The sequence below is a fragment of the Dendrobates tinctorius genome, unplaced genomic scaffold, assembly GCF_039654945.1.
Source record: "Dendrobates tinctorius isolate UK_male_01 unplaced genomic scaffold, ASM3965494v1 ptg000063l, whole genome shotgun sequence".
NCBI classification, from domain to species: domain Eukaryota; kingdom Metazoa; phylum Chordata; class Amphibia; order Anura; family Dendrobatidae; genus Dendrobates; species Dendrobates tinctorius.
In genome coordinates, this window is record NW_027361731.1 from 10,969,848 (window position 1) to 10,989,257 (window position 19,410).

The 19,410-nt window shown below is 47.9% G+C and overlaps 1 protein-coding gene across 2 annotated transcripts in view; it reads left to right on the plus strand.

Moving 5' to 3' along the window:
- The window catches only part of LOC141094268 (uncharacterized), a 54,072-nt gene that overhangs the window by 26,424 nt on the left and 8,238 nt on the right, over nucleotides 1–19,410 (plus strand). For both annotated transcript variants that reach the window (XM_073580093.1, XM_073580094.1), the window contains exons 2-6: nucleotides 17,470–17,619; nucleotides 17,749–17,928; nucleotides 18,013–18,136; nucleotides 18,220–18,317; nucleotides 18,516–18,606. In XM_073580093.1, coding sequence (XP_073436194.1) covers nucleotides 17,542–17,619; nucleotides 17,749–17,928; nucleotides 18,013–18,136; nucleotides 18,220–18,317; nucleotides 18,516–18,606 — 571 coding nt within the window. In that variant the 5' untranslated portion in view covers nucleotides 17,470–17,541. The remainder of the gene's footprint in view (nucleotides 1–17,469; nucleotides 17,620–17,748; nucleotides 17,929–18,012; nucleotides 18,137–18,219; nucleotides 18,318–18,515; nucleotides 18,607–19,410) is intronic.

Genomic DNA, 19,410 nt, shown 5'->3' on the forward strand with positions numbered 1-19,410 from the left:
TTACCTTTGCTGGAACTGCAGGTTTCGGTTCCCCAATGTATTTCAGGGTAGTTGAAGTCCCCCATAATAATGACTTCTCCTTGAGTCGCTGCTTCATCTATTTGCTTTATGAGGATATTCTCTGCTGCTTCCATTATTTTTGGAGACTTATAACAAACCCCTATCAGTAATTTATTATTTTTCCCCCTCCCCTTATCTCTACCCACAGGGACTCTACATTTTCATTAGATTCATATATATTATCACGAAGGATGGGTTTTAAGGATGATTTTACATATAAACACACGCCTCCCCCTCGCTTATTTGTTTGGTCATTTCTGAACAGACTATAGCCCTGTAAATTATCCGCCCAGTCATGGCTCTCGTCCAGCCATGTCTCCGATATCCCCACCATGTCATATTTATGTTCCAACAACATTAACTCCAATTCCTCCATTTTGTTGGCGAGACTTCTGGCATTAGTATACATGCACTTTATGTATCTCTCTGTACCTCTATTCTTTCTTAAATTATTAACTGTTCTAACCCCACCCCCCATGCCACCTCCACCCCCAATGTCATTATTTGTGCCCAGGTCTCTATCTGCACTGTCTTCCCCTCCTATAAAAGGAATACCCTCCCCCCCCGTCCCTAGTTTAAACACTCCTCCAACCTTCTAGCCATTTTCTCCCCCAGCACAGCGGCACCCTCCCCATTGAGGTGCAGCCTATCCCTAGCGTAGAACCTGTAGCCAACTGAGAAGTCGGCCCAGTTCTGCAGGAACCCAAACCCCTCCTTCCTACACCAATTCCTGAGCCACTTATTAACCTCCCTAATCTCCCGTTGCCTCTCTGGTGTGGCACGTGGTACAGGAAGTATTTCCGAAAATACAACCTTGGAGGTCCTTGCTTTAAGCTTACAGCCTAATTCCCTGAAATCATCTTTAAGGACCTTCCACCTACCTCTAACTTTGTCATTTGTGCCAATGTGCACCATGACCGCTGGATCCTCTCCAGCCCCTCCCAGTAATCTGTCAACCCGATCAGCGATGTGTCGGACTCGTGCGCCAGGTAGGCAGCACACCTTTCGACGATCCCTGTCTTTGTGACAGATTGCCCTATCTGTTCCCCTAATAATTGAGTCTCCCACTACCAGAACCTGTCTGGCCTGCCCTGCTCTCCTATTTCCCCCCTTACTGGAGCAGACACTCCTCCGGCTTTCAGAGGACATGCCTTGCTGCAGCAGTGCTACTCCTGCACTAACACTCCCCTCATCTGCCAACTTAGCAAACTTATTGGGGTGTGCCAGATCAGGACTAGCCTCCCTGGTGCTCTTCCCTCTACCCCGCCTTCTAACTGTCACCCAGCTAGCTGCTTCATTGTCCTGCAGCTCCAACCTAGCATCCCCCCCCTCATCTATCCCATTGAGCGTCTGCTCAGTGAGCAGAAGACTCCTTTCCATATTGTCTATGGATCTCAGTGTTGCCAGCTGCACATTTAGATCCAGTATCTGGGCTTCCAAATGCACAACGTGCTCACATCTCGCACAGCAGTGTGCACCCTCGACCGGCTGTTCAAGGATTTAATACATGTGGCAAGACGTGCACTGGATGGCATTGGCAATAGTGGAGCACATCCTAATGCGGATTGCACCAGACAATAAGATAAGCAAAAATAAATTAAAAAAAAAAAAAAAGTATTAATATAACAGCAATTCAGTAAGACCTCCCTTGGAAACTCCCTGAATCTAAAGTCACTGAATTTCAAGTCACACACTTACCACAGTTCGCACTTACACTCAGGTCACACTCAGCTCGTTCACACTCGCTCAGGAAGAAGATTTAAAAGAGTTTTTTTTTTTTCCCCTTTTACCAGCACACCACCTTGCTGCTCAATGCACTTCCAAAAGGAGTTGAGCCCCAACCAGCTGCCCCTTATAAACCCCTAATTACTGTATGAACTCCCACCCTTAATTAACCCCTTGTGAATACAGTTACACCTCAAGATTTAAATGCAATATAGTTTACCCTTAAAAACACAGATAGTAAAATAAGAGATTAACCCTGAAGAGAGAAAATATAGGTTAAACAAGCCCCCAAAGCCCCGCAAAAATTGAACAGGTAGAAAGCACTCAGCAACTTACAATTCAGCAACTCACACAGGTATTTGTTATAGGTTTTCCAAATACCTCTTCACTGAATCTCAAGTCACACACTTACCACAGTTCGCACTTACGCTCAGGTCACACTCAGCTCGTTCACACTCGCTCAGGCAGAAGATTTAAAAGAGTTTTTTTTTTTTCCCCTTTTACCAGCACACCACCTTGCTGCTCAATGCACTTCCAAAAAAAAGATTTTTATTTGAAATAATAATTTTCTCCTTCAAACTTTGCTTTCGTCAAAGAATGCTCCCTTTGCAGAAATTCTAGCATTGCAGACCTTTGGCATTCTAGCAGTTAATTTGTTGAGGTAATCTGGAGACATTTCACCCCATGCTTCCAGAAGCCCCTCCCACAAGTTGGTTTGGCTTGATGGGCACTTTTTGCGTACCATACGATCAAGCTGCTCCCACAACAGCTCAGTGGGGTTGAGATCTGGTGACTGCGCTGGCCACTCCATTACAGATAGAATACCAGCTGCCTGCTTCTTCCCTAAATAGTTCTTGCGTAATTTGGAGGTGTGCTTTGGGTCATTGTCCTGTTGTAGGATGAAATTGGCTCCAATCAAGTGCTGTCCTCAGGGTATGGCATGGCATTGCAAAATGGAGTGATAACCTTCCTTATTCAAAATCCCTTTGACCTTGTACAAATCTCCCACTTTACCAGCACCAAAGCAACCCCAGACCATCACATTACCTCCACCATGCTAGACAGATGGCGTCAGGCACTCTTTCAACATCTTTGCAGTTGTTCTGCGTCTCACAAATGTTCTTCTGTGTGATCCAAACACCTCAAACTTGGATTGTCCATAACACTTTTTTCCAATCTTCCTCTGTCCAATGTGTGTGTTCTTTGCCCATATTAATCTCTTCCTTTTATTAGCCAGTCTCAGATATGGCTTTTTCTTTGCCACTATGGCCTGAAGGCCAGCATCCCGGAGTCTCCTCTTCACTATAGACGTTGACACTGGCGTTTTGCGTGTACTACTTAATGAAGCTGCCAGTTGAGGACCTGTGAGGCGTCGATTTCTCAAACTACAGACTTTAATGTACTTGTCTTGTTGCTCAGTTGTGCAGCGGGACCTCCCACTTCTCTTTCTACTCTGGTTAGAGCCTTTTTTGCTCTCCTCCTAAGGGAGTAGTACACACCGTTGTAGGAAATCTTCAGTTTCTTGGCAATTTCTCGCATGGAATAACCTTTTTTTCTAAGAACAAGAATAGACTGTCGAGTTTCACATGAAAGTTCTTTTTTTCTGGCCATTTTGAGTGTAATGGAACCAACAACAAATGTAATGCTCCAGATTTTCAACTAGCTCAAAGGAAGGTCAGGTTTATAGCTTCTCTAATCAGCCAAATTGTTTTCAGCTGTGCTAACATACTTGCACAAGGGTTTTCAAGGGTATTTTAACCATTCATTAGCCTTCTTACACATTTAGCAAACACAAAGTACCATAAGAACACTGGAGTGATGGTTGCTGGAAATGGGCCTCTATGCACCTCTGAAGATATTTAATTACAAACCAGATGTTTGCAGCTAGAATAGTCATTTACCACATTAACAATGTATAGACTGTATTTCTGACTCATTTAATGTTAGCTTCATTGGAAAAAAACTGTGCTTTTATTTCAAAAGTAAGGAAATTTCTAAGTGACCCTAACCTTTTGAACGGCAGTGCATATATATCTCGCAGAGTCATATCTCCAGACTCTACAGATTGCATGCTGCTGTTGTACTTGGCAGGCCCAGTCCAGATGGTATGGAGAGCAATGAGGTGGTCCAAAAGTAAAAAAAATAATATATATATATATATTTTTTTTTTTTCTTTACGTTGGGGGACCCAATTACAGCTATTGCTGTCAGACCTGTAATTTCTATCTACACTACTGTGTATAGGATAATAGAGTATAATAAAGTAGTTATGGACATGGCGTAACTGACATTGTGCAGTGACTCTGTTTTCCTTGTAGTGACGGATATTTCTTGTTGCTGAAACTGTGATACCTTTTTCCACTTTAAACCATTTTTTAAACCCCTCTGATTAGTGCGATCATACAAAATACAAGCCTCTCATGGCTCTGGTGATGCCCTGTACTACTGTAGTGCTGTGTATCATCACTGCCTGTCAGTGTTATACTAATGGCCCCATACACATGACGTTGGTACTGTCAAGTTGTTTACCTGAGGAGAAACAAGAGCATCTTGGCATCCCCTAGCCCCCCACCTGTATAAAATTCGTTACGCCACTCACCAAGACACGGAGACTAGAAATTTCTTTGGAATTTGTATGGCCAAAGCAGCCTTTTATTAAACACCAAACAACAATAAACAATGAATTATAAATCACATAAATACAATAACTTGAACACTGAGAAGGAGTCCTTGAAGCCACAAGATCTTGGTGAAGAAGCCCGAAATGCTGTGGACAAAGCCCATCATATTGCTCCCAGCCGTTACCCCACAGGCTCGGGAGCACCAACACAGATATATATTGTCCACTAAGCTACTTGGGGATCCACCCACTCCTGTCGGAAACTCCCCATCCACCTTTCACCAGATCACCACCAACATACCTTTGAACGAAGGAGACCCTATACACTGAGTCTCCAAAACCAATTTTCAACCGACTTCAAGGACTCCCCCCTTTTCCGAACCGACATGACCCAAAATAAACTTGATCGTCATCACGTACTAAAACAGGGAGGGAGGGTGGGACTGCTTACTGGTTGGAAAGCGGAAACTGAAAGGGGGGAATGCCCCCACCCTTCCCCTATATACCCCCTAACGCCCCTCCTCATGGGCTACTCCCCCCCCGCTAAACCTTACCACCCCCCGTCATGCTGGCCTATGCCTACGCCTCGTGTGGGAGGGTAGGGAGGCTCAGCTCCGGCCATTTCTTGACGTTGGTACTGTCAAGTTGTTTACCTGAGGGGAAACGAGAGCATCTCGGCATCCCCTAGCCCCCCACCTGTATAAAATTCGTTACGCCACTCACCAAGACACGGAGACTAGAAATTTCTTTGGCATTTGTATGGCCACAGCAGCCTTTTATTAAACACCAAACAACAATAAACAATGAATTATAAATCACATAAATACAATAACTTGAACACTGAGAAGGAGTCCTTGAAGCCACAAGATCTTGGTGAAGAAGCCCAAAATGCTATGGACAAAGCCCATCATATTGCTCCCAGCCGTTACCCCACAGGCTTGGGAGCACCAACACCGATATATATTGTCCACTAAGCTACTTGGGGATCTGCCCACTCCTGTCGGAAACTCCCCATCCACCTTTCACCAGATCACCACCAACATACCTTTGAACGAAGGAGACCCTATACACTGAGTCTCCAAAACCAATTTTCACCTGACTTCAAGGACTCCCCCCTTTTCCAAACCGCCACAACGAGGGCCGTTGAACACCTCAACGGCCCGAGACCCCCCCAACTCGCCATGCTATAGCCCTCTCTATGCCCTCCTGAAGACCGAGAGCCCAAATATCGGTGACGACCGTATTCAGATGGACCCCATCGGCCAGCCAAAAATCGCCCTCGCCCTTTTCCAAGTCAAAGTGTCGCACAGCCAGTCCCCCATTCCTAATGACGAAAGAAGACACCGCCCTGTTAACCTTTATCCTGGCCTTGTTGACCTTTGCTAAAGACCTCATGGAACGCTATCGCCTGTGAAGAACGATGTCAGACCAAACAATAGTGACCCCCTGATATAGCAACCACAGCCGCAAACAATCCTGCTTAATGTCCCTTATCGATTCCCGAAACGGTCGAACCGCCAAATCGTTACCCCCGACATGAAGAACAAGAATGTCCGGTGCACGGTCCAACCAAACGCACTCATGTATTTCCTGCAAGATCCTTCTCCACTCCATCCCCCTAAAACTGCACCACCGCAACAAGGCCGTGGTCCTGGGGAAGCCCAGCTGTCTGCCTTCGTTCCTGACATCGGCTCGCAATGCTCCCCAATAAACAAATGAATGACCAAATATCCAAACCAGCAACGGCTCGACCCCAGAAATAAAAAGGCATTGCAAACATCAAATCCTACCCGAATTAAACGTGAATGCAACCCTCTGATTCATCAGTCACCTCCCCCCCAATGTCCTACACAACTCAATCCCCCCCAAAGTTAAAGGCCTAATATAACTTTGGTAACGACTGGACGTCCAACTGCCAATGCGCTGTATAGAAGCCGAACCCAAACCCCGAACTGCCGCTTTGTCGCCGCCCCTATCCTGAACGAATGAGAAGCAAAACGGGATTCGTCCAGGCCCAACAACCGAATGGACTTCTTAAGGACAGCGCCAAATTGGTATCTGGACAAACTGGAGCCATCAATGTGACACAACAGGGAACCGTTCAAGCTGGGATGAAGTTCCCATAAACTCTGCAAACACTGAACAGGACACATTAAAGAACCAGGCACGCTGCCCAACACCACTCGACGGCCTTTTCCTGACTGATCCGTCTTGGACCGCCGCAGCCAGAACTCAACACCTCGCGCAGTCAATACAACATCCCTGGCCAGTACACCACCAATCGACTCTTTGTTGCCCGACACGAGCTCCCCTACCCTCAATGTGCCAAAGAATGCAAACGAAAAAGCTAGACGAAACAACAAAACCTTGTAGCGCGAAGAACACACCGACTCCAAAATGTGGCCCAACTGTTCCAATACATTAAAAGATAGCAGACGCCTCAGATCGCCCCCGCTTTTCAAATGGCGAAAACCCTTTGCCGCCTGTTTCACCAAGAACGTCTTTGTCAAATCACGACGGCTGCGCAAGCCGAAACCAAAAGACAACCCTACCAAAACCTGCATGGCTTTCACACCAGACCAACCCTCGGAGGCCCCTCGCCCCCACCAAGACAACAAAATTCCCTCCTGATCCAGCCCGGGCCCAACAACCACGCCGGCTGCAAGAAGTTCCTCCCACTTGTGCCAAACTGCCCGGTATGCCTCCCAAGTTTTCGGGGCTAAAGAAGATTCAATCAGCGACTCCGCAGCACGTAAGCCACTTTCCACAGCTCCTCCGGACAAGCTAAACCCATGATCTCTGCCTCTGGGGCCAAAGAGCGGAACCGATCTGTGAACGAGAAAGAGTCAGCTATATCATTCTTGACACCAGGAACATATGTTGCGGTCACATGTGCATTCAAATCCAAACACAGTAAGACCAACTGTTGCAACACTCGAACGACTGGGAGAGACGACACAGTAAGATGATTAATCGCGCACACCACGCCCATGTTGTCGCAATTAAAACACACGCGCCGGTCCCGAAACTCCCGTCCCCACAAATGCACAGCTACGAGAATTGGAAAGATCTCCAACAATGTGATGTTGCGTACCAGGCCATCCGTAATCCAGTCATTGGGCCACTGGGACGCGCACCACTGCCCCCTGAAGTAAGCCCCAAATCCGACACTGCTAGCCGCATCCGTGAACAACTCCAACGCATCGTTGCCAACCACCTCTTCCATTACCAACGAACGGCCGTTGTACCTCTCCAGAAAAGACTCCCAAATCACCAAATCTGCCCTGAGTTCTGACGATAATCTGATGAAATGATGAGGGGCTCGAATCCCTGCAGTCGTGCTTGCCAGCCGATGTGAGAAGACTCGCCCCATTGGCATAACCCGACATGCAAAATTTAGCTTCCCCAAAAAAGACTGGAGAACGCGCAGCGACAACTTTTTCAGACGGCGCGCTCAGACCACCTCTGCCCGCAGATCCGCTAACTTATCCTCAGGCAGCCGGAACTCCCAACCCACCGTGTCAATGACAATTCCCAAAAAATGCAGGCACGTACTGGGGCCCTCGGTTTTCCCTGGAGCAAGTGGAACTCCAAAACGCTCCGCCACCCACTCAATAGCTTGCAAAATCCTGTGACAACGCAAAGAATCCGCCGGGCCAACACACAGAAAGTCATCCAAGTAATGAATGACCGAATCAAAACCGGAAACATCTCGCACAACCCACTCCAGAAAGGAACTGAAGGCTTCAAAATACGCACAGGACAGCGAACATCCCATGGGTAAACACCTGTCCACAAAAAAAATGCCCTCCCAATAGCAACCCAGCAGCTTCATGCTATCCGGGTGGACCGGTAAGGCTACTTTCACACATCAGGTTTTCGGCATCAGGCGCGATCCGGCGTCGTGCCGGAACGCCGGATCCGGCAAATGTTTCGTAAAACCGGATGTGACGGATCCGGTTTTCTGGCGGATCCGTCTTTTTCTGGACAGACAAAACCGGATCCGTCTCATCCGGTTCATCCGTTTTTCTATCCGTTTTTCGACGGATTACGCCGGATCCGGATTTTAAAATTGACCCTTGTGGCCTTCCGAACGGGATTGGCTACTGGAAAACTATATATAGCATGTTCCTACAGCCCTTCTTTGACAGGTTGTAGAGGAGAAAGTGCAGGTTGGAGAGAAGAGCAAGTTACTGGCGAAGATGGATGTTGTCATTGGAAATATTTTGAAGAATTTGGTGGATTTTACAGCGGAGGCAAATCGTTTGAGGGTGATTGTTCTGGAGAAGGAGAGAGCGAGACAGCAGCGCATCAGGCATCGTAGACGACGTTTGTGGATCCACCCCATCACAGCCAAGAGAATGACGCGTGGGGTCTATTCTACACTCTGCATGGACCTTCGACGAAACCCGGATAAATTTTTTGGATATGTTCGGATGAAAATGGAGAATTTTGATTACTTGGTGGAGCGCATTGCACACCTCATAAGAAAAGCGGACACCTATTGCCGCTTCTCTGTTTCACCCGCAGAGCGTCTGATGGTGACTTTAAGGTAAGCCACATTTATTGGATGTGATCGCATCAGAGCACACTTTCACTGCAATCTTGTTGGTGGTAGTTTGTATCTCCAAGTGTTATAGGTCAGTTTTGGTATGTAATGCTGTGATTTAAAACTAATTTATTGTTTTTTAATTCCCCACAGATTTCTTGCAACTGGAGAATCCCTTTCGTCACTGCATTTCCAGTACAGACTCGGGATTTCCACCATATCTGGAATTGTGAAGTACACATGCCGTGCACTGTGGGACTCCTTAGCTGAAGAGTTTTTACCAGAGCCCACAACAGAGAGGTGGATTGAAATAGCTGACAAGTTTCAACAGATATGTCAGTTTCCAAACTGCTTGGGCGCTGTGGACGGGAAACATATCCGCATTGTAAAGCCAGCTGGATCGGGATCGGAATATTTCAATTACAAGAAATATTTTTCAATTGTCCTCATGGCCATCGCTGACGCGGAATACAAATTTATTGCGGTTGATATTGGGGCCTATGGCCGCTCCAATGACTCTCAAGTTTTCAAACTGTCTGCCATGGGGCGTAAACTGTATGGAAACACCTTCCAGTTCCCACCACCTAGACCGCTGCCGCAAACATCTGGTCCACCTATGCCATTTGTCTGTGTAGGGGATGAAGCCTTCCAGCTGTCAGAACACCTTTTGAAACCGTACTCTAGCAGAGGATTGACAAGACCAAAACGCATTTTTAATTACCGCCTCACAAGAGCAAGAAGAATGGTTGAATGTACCTTTGGTATTCTGACAGCCAAATGGCAGGTCCTATTGACTGCGATCAACCTCAAGACAGAAACTGTGGACGAGGTGATCAAAGCGTGCGTGGTACTCCACAATTTTGTTATCTGCAAGGAACCCATTTCCATTGAGGACACCTCTGAAGAAACCACCTTGCAAGATTACCATGACATTACCACTAGAAGTTCTGTGACGGTTTCAGTAATGAGGGACAATTTTGCACTATACTTTATGTCACCTCAAGGCAGAGTACACTGGCAGGATGACAGAGTGTGAAAGATTTGTGCCCTAACCAAACTTGTGTACCTTCTGTACCAACAGTATATACCTTTGCCAACCAAAGTTGGCTATCTTGTCATGGTCTCTATTTTTAGCTTTAGGCCACAGGTGTGTACCTGGTTGTGTTTTATGCAAAGTATTTCACCTTTTAACAAAAGTTGTGTACATTGTTAGGAAATCACCAACAATAAACACAACTTTTTAGGTGAAATACTTTGCTTCAAACACAACCAGGAACACAACTGTGGCAAAAAGCTAAAATTTACCCACAGTTATATACCTAGTTTTGAATACCATTTCACCTTTTAAATACCCTGTATTTAACCTTTTTTGCCGCAGAAAGAAATGACAGACAACCAGTGTAAAATAATTTAACTTTTATTGAAAAATGTTTTTTTTAGTAAACTTTTTTAAAATTTTAATAAACTTGTTTAATAAAACTTTGAAACTATAAAACTGAAACCATAAAACTGGTCATTTTTATTTAAATACACACATTATAAATCTGTGTAGTGTGTGGTGGAAATACTGCTGTAGGGGCTGCGGGACACTTCGACACTGGGAGTGTGGAGAGAGGACTGGGATCGTGGTGGGGAAGGAACAGTTAGAGGTGAAGGTGTGGAAAAAACTACAGAATGGGTGGACATGTGGGAAGCAGAAGAGGTGGTGGAGTGGAGGGTTGGGCAGGGACTGTAGGAGCAGATGATGTTGATGGCAAGTTGTATGGGGAAGGAGTTTGGTACGGGGCAGGTTGCTGGAAGTGGGGAGATGTCTGGTACGGGGCAGGTTGCTGGAAGTGGGGAGATGTCTGGTACGGGGCAGGTTGCTGGAAGTGGGGAGATGTCTGGTACGGGGCAGGTTGCTGGAAGTGGGGAGATGTCTGGTACTGGGGAGGTTGCTGGTACTGGGGAGTTTGCAGGTACTGTGGAGGTTGCTGGTACTGGGGAGGTTGCTGGTGCTGGGGAGGTTGCTGGTGCTGGGGAGGTGGATGGTGCTGGGGAGGTGGATGGTGCTGGGGAGGTGGATGGTGCTGGGGAGGTGGATGGTGCTGGGGAGGTGGATGGTATGTAATAGGAGGGGGAGGATGGAAAGTGGCTGGAGGTGGATGGTATGTAATAGGAGGGGGAGGATGGAAAGTGGCTGGAGGGGGTGTAGATGTAATAGGAGGGGGAGGATGGAAAGTGGCTGGAGGGGGTGCAGGTGGAGGAACTACTGTGGTGGGAGGAGGAGGAGGTTGGGAGGTAACTTGCTGGAGAGCAGCGTGGCATGAATGCATTACATGCATCTGCTGGGCAGGAGAGAGCGTTTCCATGCGCTCCACAACAGACCTGAAAAAGGTGTGGTTTGGCGAAGATCTTGCTTCTGAATGCATGGTTTGCAGAAGTGTCTTCACCTCCAGAATGCTGGAGTTGATCTGCTGATAGCCTGCGGAGATTTGCTCTGACAAGACTTTTAGACAGTTCTGGAAAGATGCATTCAGATGCAAGAACTCTGGCGCATAAGTCTTTTCCTGACCCCTCTGCCACTGCCGCCCAGTACCCGCAGGTGTACTAGAGGTGGCAGGGGCAGAAGGGTGGGGTAAAGGGAAAGCGATCTCCTCACCAGCAGCTTCATGTAATGTAGACGGCCACGATGCTCCTGTGCTGGTGGATGGGACAGATGGGTCGAATGTGTGGGAAGGCTGGGAAGGTGCAGATGTACCGGGGCGGTCGAAGTGTCCCTCGGTGCCGGTCTCCTCAGGGATCGCCTCAGAAGGGTCCAATCGTGCCGGCTCCCGAGTGCTGCTCACCGTGCTGTGGAATAAAGAGAAAAAAAAACAATTAAAATACTGACATGGTATGGCCCTGGCTGAAAAAAAAATTTACATATAACATTTTTTTTCACATGTGGTGTGTAATATTTACCTTCTGGTGACCATTGTTTCCCGGAGGAACGACAGGGCTTCTGCGTACTTGTACTTGCTCCTGCGTCCTCCAGATCCACTCGGAGCCCGCATCTGTTTATTGAACTCCTTCTTGAAACGATCTCTCACAGACCGCCACCGATTCACAATTCTGTTCCCTGAAACGAGAAAGGAGTGGTTAGTATACAACATCAGTGTTTCCCAAACTCCAGTCCTCATGGTCCCCAGGGGTCATGTTTTCAGGATTTCCATAGTAAATAGAAATCCTGAACACATGATCCGTGGGGACCACGAGGACTGGAGTTCAGGAAACACTGGTTTACATCAAGCAACCGGTACTGTATATACTTACGCTCTTTAATCTGGGCCCGAGCTTCGAGGTCCTCCCAGCGGCCCACAAGGAGCGAACAGATTTCCTCCCAGAGTCGTCGGGTAACGATCAGGTCAGCGTGGCGGCGGTCAGCCATATTCCAGAGCGGCTCCCATTCTCTGACGAGATCGATGAGGCAGTCCACATCAATCCCTCCATCCTCACCGTCAGAGTCGGGAGCACGCTGTGAAGGCTGTTAAAGAAAAAGACAAAAATAACATAATTAGCCTCCACAAAAGAAATGAAATAAAAAGTGCAAAAAAAACAAAGCAAAAATATTTATACTTACACGCTGGTGACCGCCGCGTTGCTGTCGCCGACGACCCTGGGAGGCACTGCGAGGACCTCTTGGCCAAGCACCAGATTGGGAAGACTAGAGAAGAAAACAAAAAATGTTATGTCTTTGGATGTAGGCATTTGTTTGCTGTGTGTGGTCTGCAGAACATTGTTTTCTATGTGTTGTGTGTAGTGTGATGTTGTGTTTCTGCGTTTGATGCAAAAAACTTACCAATTGTGAGCCCACTCCAGGTGTCTGTCCACCCCTTCCTTCTTCTTCTGGGAGCTCCTCTTCATCTTGTGATTCCTGTTTTGAAATAAAAGGCAATGAATAGACATATATTACAGAGAAGATGGATTTTGGAAATAAAAACTTACCGTCAAACGCTGACGATGCGAGGGAGGGCTCCCAGAAGATGATGTGCTGTCTTCCTGGTGGCCACACTCCATGCCTGTGGGTGGTGTTCCAGCTGCTGCCATTGCTGCTGCTGCTGCTGCATCTATTGGGCGGCTGTTGAATAAAGAGAAACAAAGGGCCAATGAATATCTTGATATTCAATAGCCCTAGTTTGGAGGAATGGGTTATTTGATAATTACCGTCTCTCATCTGCTGCTGGCCTCCCCTCCTCAGCATGTTCTATTTGCTGCTCCATTTGGGGTGGTGGTGGTGTGGATGGTGCTGCAGTGGTCTCCTGCCTTCTCCTGCTTCGCTTGGTTGCTTTCTTGGGTGGCATGTTGGGTGTGGCTGTGGGTCCCACTGTCTTGCTTTTATATATGTCTTGTGGGCAGAGCTACTGAGCATGCTCAGACCAAAAAACCGGATCCGGCCGCCGGATCCGGCGCATTGCGGCGCTCATAGGCTTTCATTGTGTGAAAAAGCCGGACGCGCCGGATCCGGCGTGTCCGGCTTTTTCGCCGGAGACAAAAAACGTTACAGTCACTGTTTTTTCCAGACGCCGGATCGCGACACATTGCCGGATCCGGCGAAAACCGGATGAAACGCATGGCCATCCGGCGCGATCCGGCGCAAATGCAAGTCAATGGGGGGGGAACCGGATCCGGCATTGCATTTCGCCGGATCCGGTTTCTGTCAAAAGCGCCGGATCGCGCCTGACGGCGAAAACCTGATGTGTGAAAGAGGCCTAACAGACGAAATGTGGATTCGACATCCGTCTTAGCCATGAGGGCCCCCCGGCCACATTTCCGCACCCACCGTGCCGCCTCATCGAAGGAAAAGTAAACCACCGAACAGATCTCTGGATCTATACCGTCGTTAACTGACCCACCGCATGGGTAAGACAAATGTTGAATAAGCCGAAACTTATTCGGCTCCTTTTTCGGAACCACTCCCAAATCCGGAAACGGGTGAGAAACAAAGGGGCCAGCCATGCGGCCCAACGAAACTTCCTTTTCCAGTTTTTCTGAAACAACCGTGGTATGCAACATAGCTGAATGCAAATTCCTGAAAACCCACGGAATTGCAAACGGGGGATGAGGGATAACAAAACCGTCCTTAAAACCCACGTACAGAAAAGCCGCTTTTTCCCTGTCCGTATATCTATTTAGATAAGGGACCATCCTTTACACTCAGTGCGAAGCGCCGTTGCAGTTGGAGCAGAGATGCTTGAATTTGCAATTCGCCCCAAACTTACACTGGCCGTCGTTAAACTGCCAGCACACCCCCAACTTATGACTCCCCGTTTGCCCTTGCCGCCTTCGCCTGAGACGCTGCTAGTCTGGCTGGTGCTCCCACTTCCCCCATGAAAGGAGCTCCCGACCTTGTTTTGAGCTATTACCCACATCCACAGCCCAATGTCCTTCTGGTCCCAACGGATAGCAGGACAGACAGCCCTCCTCTGCCGGAATTGCTCGTCGTACCGCAACCAAGCCTGCCCCCCGTCCACTCTGTAAGCCTCCCCTATGGCATCGAAGTAACAAAATAACGCTGAACAATTGTCAGGGGCCTTTTCCCCAATGACGCTTGCCAAAATGGCAAACGCCTGTTGCCAGTTGGCAAACGTTTGAGGGATCAGACGCCACCTGCGCTTTTCTTCATCCTCCTTCTTACTATTCTCTTTCTTAACCTTATCTAAATTAAATTTCTTGAGTGGTAACAAGGAAAATATTTCTACATACTCGTCCTTCCAAATTGGCTCCTTTACTTCTTTCTTTAAATGAGCCCCCAGCGGGCCTTCAAAACAAACTTACACCTCCCCATGCGCCCTGTCATCCAAATGCACACGAGATTCCTTCTTTTCGGTTTGCACTGATACCGACACCGCTTCGCTTGGCGCCCGGCCAGATCCGACCCGCTCTGCCCGGCAAGCCCCCCGGCCTGTGCCCTAACCCAGGCTGCTAATGGGGATGGCGCAACAAAACCTCGCTCCAGACGGGACAGCAAATTACGCATGTCCGTGAGCACATCGCTAACACCCCTGACTGCAGCTACACCACCGAACCCCGACCCCCCTCCGACACCGAGGTATTTCGCCAATGGCCCCCGCCTAACCCCGAAGATGAAGAAATTGGATGACGAACAGGGGACACAGAAGCATACTCACCGGGCTGCGAGGGGGCTGTGTGCCCTCCAGCCGGAAAACCTGAATCCGCGGATGCATCCTCACCGGCCTGATGTTGACCTCTGGGACTCCCCACGGGAATAACTGGGTTGGGAGGCCCGAACCCCCCGGGGGACCCCGATTGCGGGAACTCGGATAGGGATGCTGCCCGAGACACCACGCTGCAAACTCCTGCTGCCATGCCTGAATCCCGCGTGAAGGCATCCATGGCCCCCCGATGTTCCTCCTGGCCGCCCAGAAAGAGCCCACTGCCTCCATCTGTGGGTGTCAATGGTGCCTGCCCTGCAGTGCTGCAGGCCGCTGTCCCACTGCTATGACGTCTGCCTCTTCCAGGCCGCGCTGCAGGGGCCCCCCTGCCGAACCCGATGTCCCCCCGCTGTTAGAGGATGATGACGACTGCCCTGCAGGATGACAGGCCGCTGTTCCAATGTCGGTTGCACTCGGCCTGGAGGGAAATGCAGGCCGTGCGGCGAGGAGGCTACCGCCGCGGCCCCCCGCTGTTCCTGGTACCTGCCGCCGCCTGGCGCGTGACGGCTCCGCCCCCTGCCGAGAGCGAGGAGTAGACCTTGTTGGGTGAAGAGCACGGCGCCCAGCCTGGAGGGTCCCGAGAGGGGCTCCTGTGGTGACGCGAGGCCCGGGGAGCTGAGTCGGGTGAGAGCCGCTCGGAAGGCCTCACCCGTCTAGAGCGCCACTCCCTCACCGCTGCTGGGGCTGACTGCCTGGAGGTCCCCGGGACAATCTCCGCTACCTGCGCCTCCAGCCATTCTGGAGGCTGCGACCGTGCCGCAGCCCACAACTGCTCCAGCACCAGATCAACCGCTGACATGGTAGGTGCTTGCTGGTTGGAAAGCGGGAACTGAAAGGGGGGGAATGCCCCCACCCTTCCCCTATATATCCCCTAACGCCCCTCCTCAAGGGCTACTCCCCCCCGCTAAACCTTACCACCCCCCCATCATGCTGTCCTCCGCCTACGCCTCGTGTGGGAGGGTGGGGAGGCTCAACTCCGGCCATTTCTTGAGATAAGTGTTGGCTGAACGGTCATTTGGTAGACGGCTATCTCTCCTGACTCTCCCATACACACAAATATTCCAGCTTCCCTGTGGTCTGTATGAGAGAGTCGCCTCCAGACTCCTCTAGAGGAGGATTATCTACAAGAAGAACAAACGGATTAGCCTCTGAAATTCAGGATGCCAGATCCTTCTCTGCCCTGACATCATCTGTCGGGAGACACCCAAATACATTATATAGTCGCCCAAACCCCCCCGAAATCAGTGATTTCATGTAACTTTAGTCTAATGTGTATGGGGGCGATATAAGGTAACTTATTGGACGCTGCCTCTGGCCCGACCTAATAGACCTTCATACATTGCAGCCCAGACACCATTGTTAGGCATGCAAGCATCATAGTAACTAGGCCGCCCCATACTATCAAGTACTTGGGGGCGGAGGGGCATTCAGCCAGACTGTGTCCCACCTTCTTAGATGCCATGTTTGCTTTTGGCAGCAGCAAGTAGTTAAACTGCCAGGATTTTGTTGCAGCCACCCCTCTGTGTCCCTGCGGTGTACATCTATGTTCTGGGGCCTAAAACAGTTATTTTTTTAAAAAAACAATTGTTTATTGTGTGAAAAAAATAAAATGTGTCTTCTGCTCTTTCCATGTTTTTTTCTTTTTACAAGAATTGTTGGAGCCAATTTTCTTTAGAAACATTTTTATATCTGCTTTATTTCTGGTGTTTTTCTTGTAATATAGGAAAGTCTAAGGCCAGAATTAAACCCATAAATCACTGTACATGGAGACTTTGGGATCAGATCATTTCTGTCCGTTGTGTTTGTGGGAACAAAAAAGCTTTTCTAAAAGCCTCAAACTTCTGTGTGTGAATCAGACCTGAGATCTAACGTGATAGAAGATTACAGTCCGGGGAAGACGGGAAACCTTCATATAGACGGCCGGTGGGGATGGAGTCAGTGACCGACTCTGGCCAAATGTGTTTCTAGAGCCGTAGTAGAAGATGAAGATGTCATCCTCCTCATGAAGTAGTTATTCCTCATGTCACGTGTAATGAATATCTCCTGCAGTATTGCTAATGCCGATTCCAGTGTCGGTAAATGAGACGAGAATTAGCGTTATGGAAGATGAGTCTATGAGAAACGTATTCAGCTGCCGACTCCGAGGAAGAAACTGCTTGTTATCTGTGGCCTAAATATATAGGTTTTATTAGTAGATGTAAAGAAGGAAACTAAATACTGTAAAATAATAAATCTCCTCATATGTTTCCCTTATTATCTCCAGTAATTGTATTATTACACAGGATTGTTATGATGTTACATCGGCTCATCTTTTCATTCAGATCTCTACAATATCGGATCCTCTCAGTGAAGATCTTCTACATAAGAGAATTTTCCTGATTTACCCATCAAGGATGGATATGGACAGAGACAAGAAGGCGGAGAGGATATTACACCTCAGTCTAGAGATCCTCTTCCGGCTTACTGGAGAGGTGAGAGATCCTGATGAGGTCACATTACATCATTCTTATCTATGGGAATAACAGATGGACAGAACTGGAGAGGTGAGGACTCTCGGAATGTCTGTAGTGAGATTTATTAATGTGTCTCTCCATAACCAGGATTACACAGTAGTGAAGAAGACCTCTAGTGAGCGCTGTCAGGACCCTGTGTCTGAGGGATGGGGAAGACCCCTGAGCGCAATCACGGGACTTCCATCTCACCCCCTGATACATGAGGACATCAATGACCAGAAGATCCTAGAACTCATCTACAAGATGATTGAGCTGTTGACTGGACAGGTGATACTGCTGGGAATGCTGGGACATTATACAGTAACGCTATGAAGCGATCGGGGGGGATGACGGTATTATTGTATGTGTCAGGTTCCTATAAGGTGTCAGGATGTATCCGTCTATTTCTCCATGGAGGAGTGGGAGTATTTAGAGCGACACAAAGATCTGTACAAAGACATCATAATGGAGGTTCCCCAGCCCCTCACATCACCAGGTAATAGACAGGACTAAATACACACGGCCTATAATTATCTGTATGTAAAGAATGAATTCAGTCCCTGTATGTGTTTCCTCCAGATCTATCCAGTAAGAGGACAACACCAGAGAGATGTCCCCTTCCTCTTCCTCCACAGGACTGTAAACAAGAAGATCTCAATGTTCCTCAGGATCATCAGGTAGATGGAGAGAAGGTGTCAGGAGATCTCCCCTATGATGTGTAGATGGCTGTGAAGGTCTTGTGCTCAGTCTTCTTTTATCCACCAGTATTATATGTTTTATACTTGTGTAATGAGAGTGGTGGAGATGGCAGGATTAAAGCTGATCATAGATGTGACTTCTCCATCTGTCTGTGACTTTTACAATATTTGTTTCAGGGTGAAGATCTGACCCATATTAATACTACAGAGACATATGTGAGAGATGATGAGCGGTGTAAAGAGGAGATTCCTACATATGACTACCCAGGTGAGTAATAACCACTAAATGCAGAGAAGTCACAGATTCTTCTCACAGGGAAGATGTATATCTTTGTACCGTGTTAGCCAGTAGATAGAAGAATATTTAGAATTGAGAGTCCTCAGCGGATGATTCCGTTTAATGGCTAACTGAAAAGATGGTAACACATTGCAAGCTTTTGAGACTACTCAGGTCTCTTCATCAGGCATAGACTAATACAAAATCTGAAGAATCACATATTTATACACAACACAACACAGAAAGAAATAATTCAATAGATAATACAAGTGAGGTGAAGCACAGCTATCATTATGGGAGAGTGATAAACAGTTGTGGCCATAAATATTGGAACAGTTCATAGATAAGGAGTGTAAATGTTTCATTGTCCTGATTGGGGTCTGGTTCTGTGTTGTGATGCCCTCACAAGGTCTGGGGAACAAATTTAGTTGATGTAAAAAAGACATGAATCCATGAGACACATTCATTCCTGCATTGAGATTCTTCTCAGTCACCGGCTGTGGCTGCTTTGTCGGTGGTGTAGTTCGGCAGTATCTCATCTGACAAAAAATATTGGCATTACGATCGTTTAAATTGTAAAGTCCCTGAGACCCATACGCTAATTACCCCAGAGAGGTTTCACCACTAGCTACTCATTTATTACTGATGAAGACTGTTGAGTTTGATCATTTCAGTAGATGTTATTGTCTATACTCACAGTTTATTCGGACTCCCATGACAGCACCACGAGAGAGGGGATCCGCCCTTCAGGAACAGGAAACCTACAGGTACAAAAGGGCGGCATCTCTCCCACGC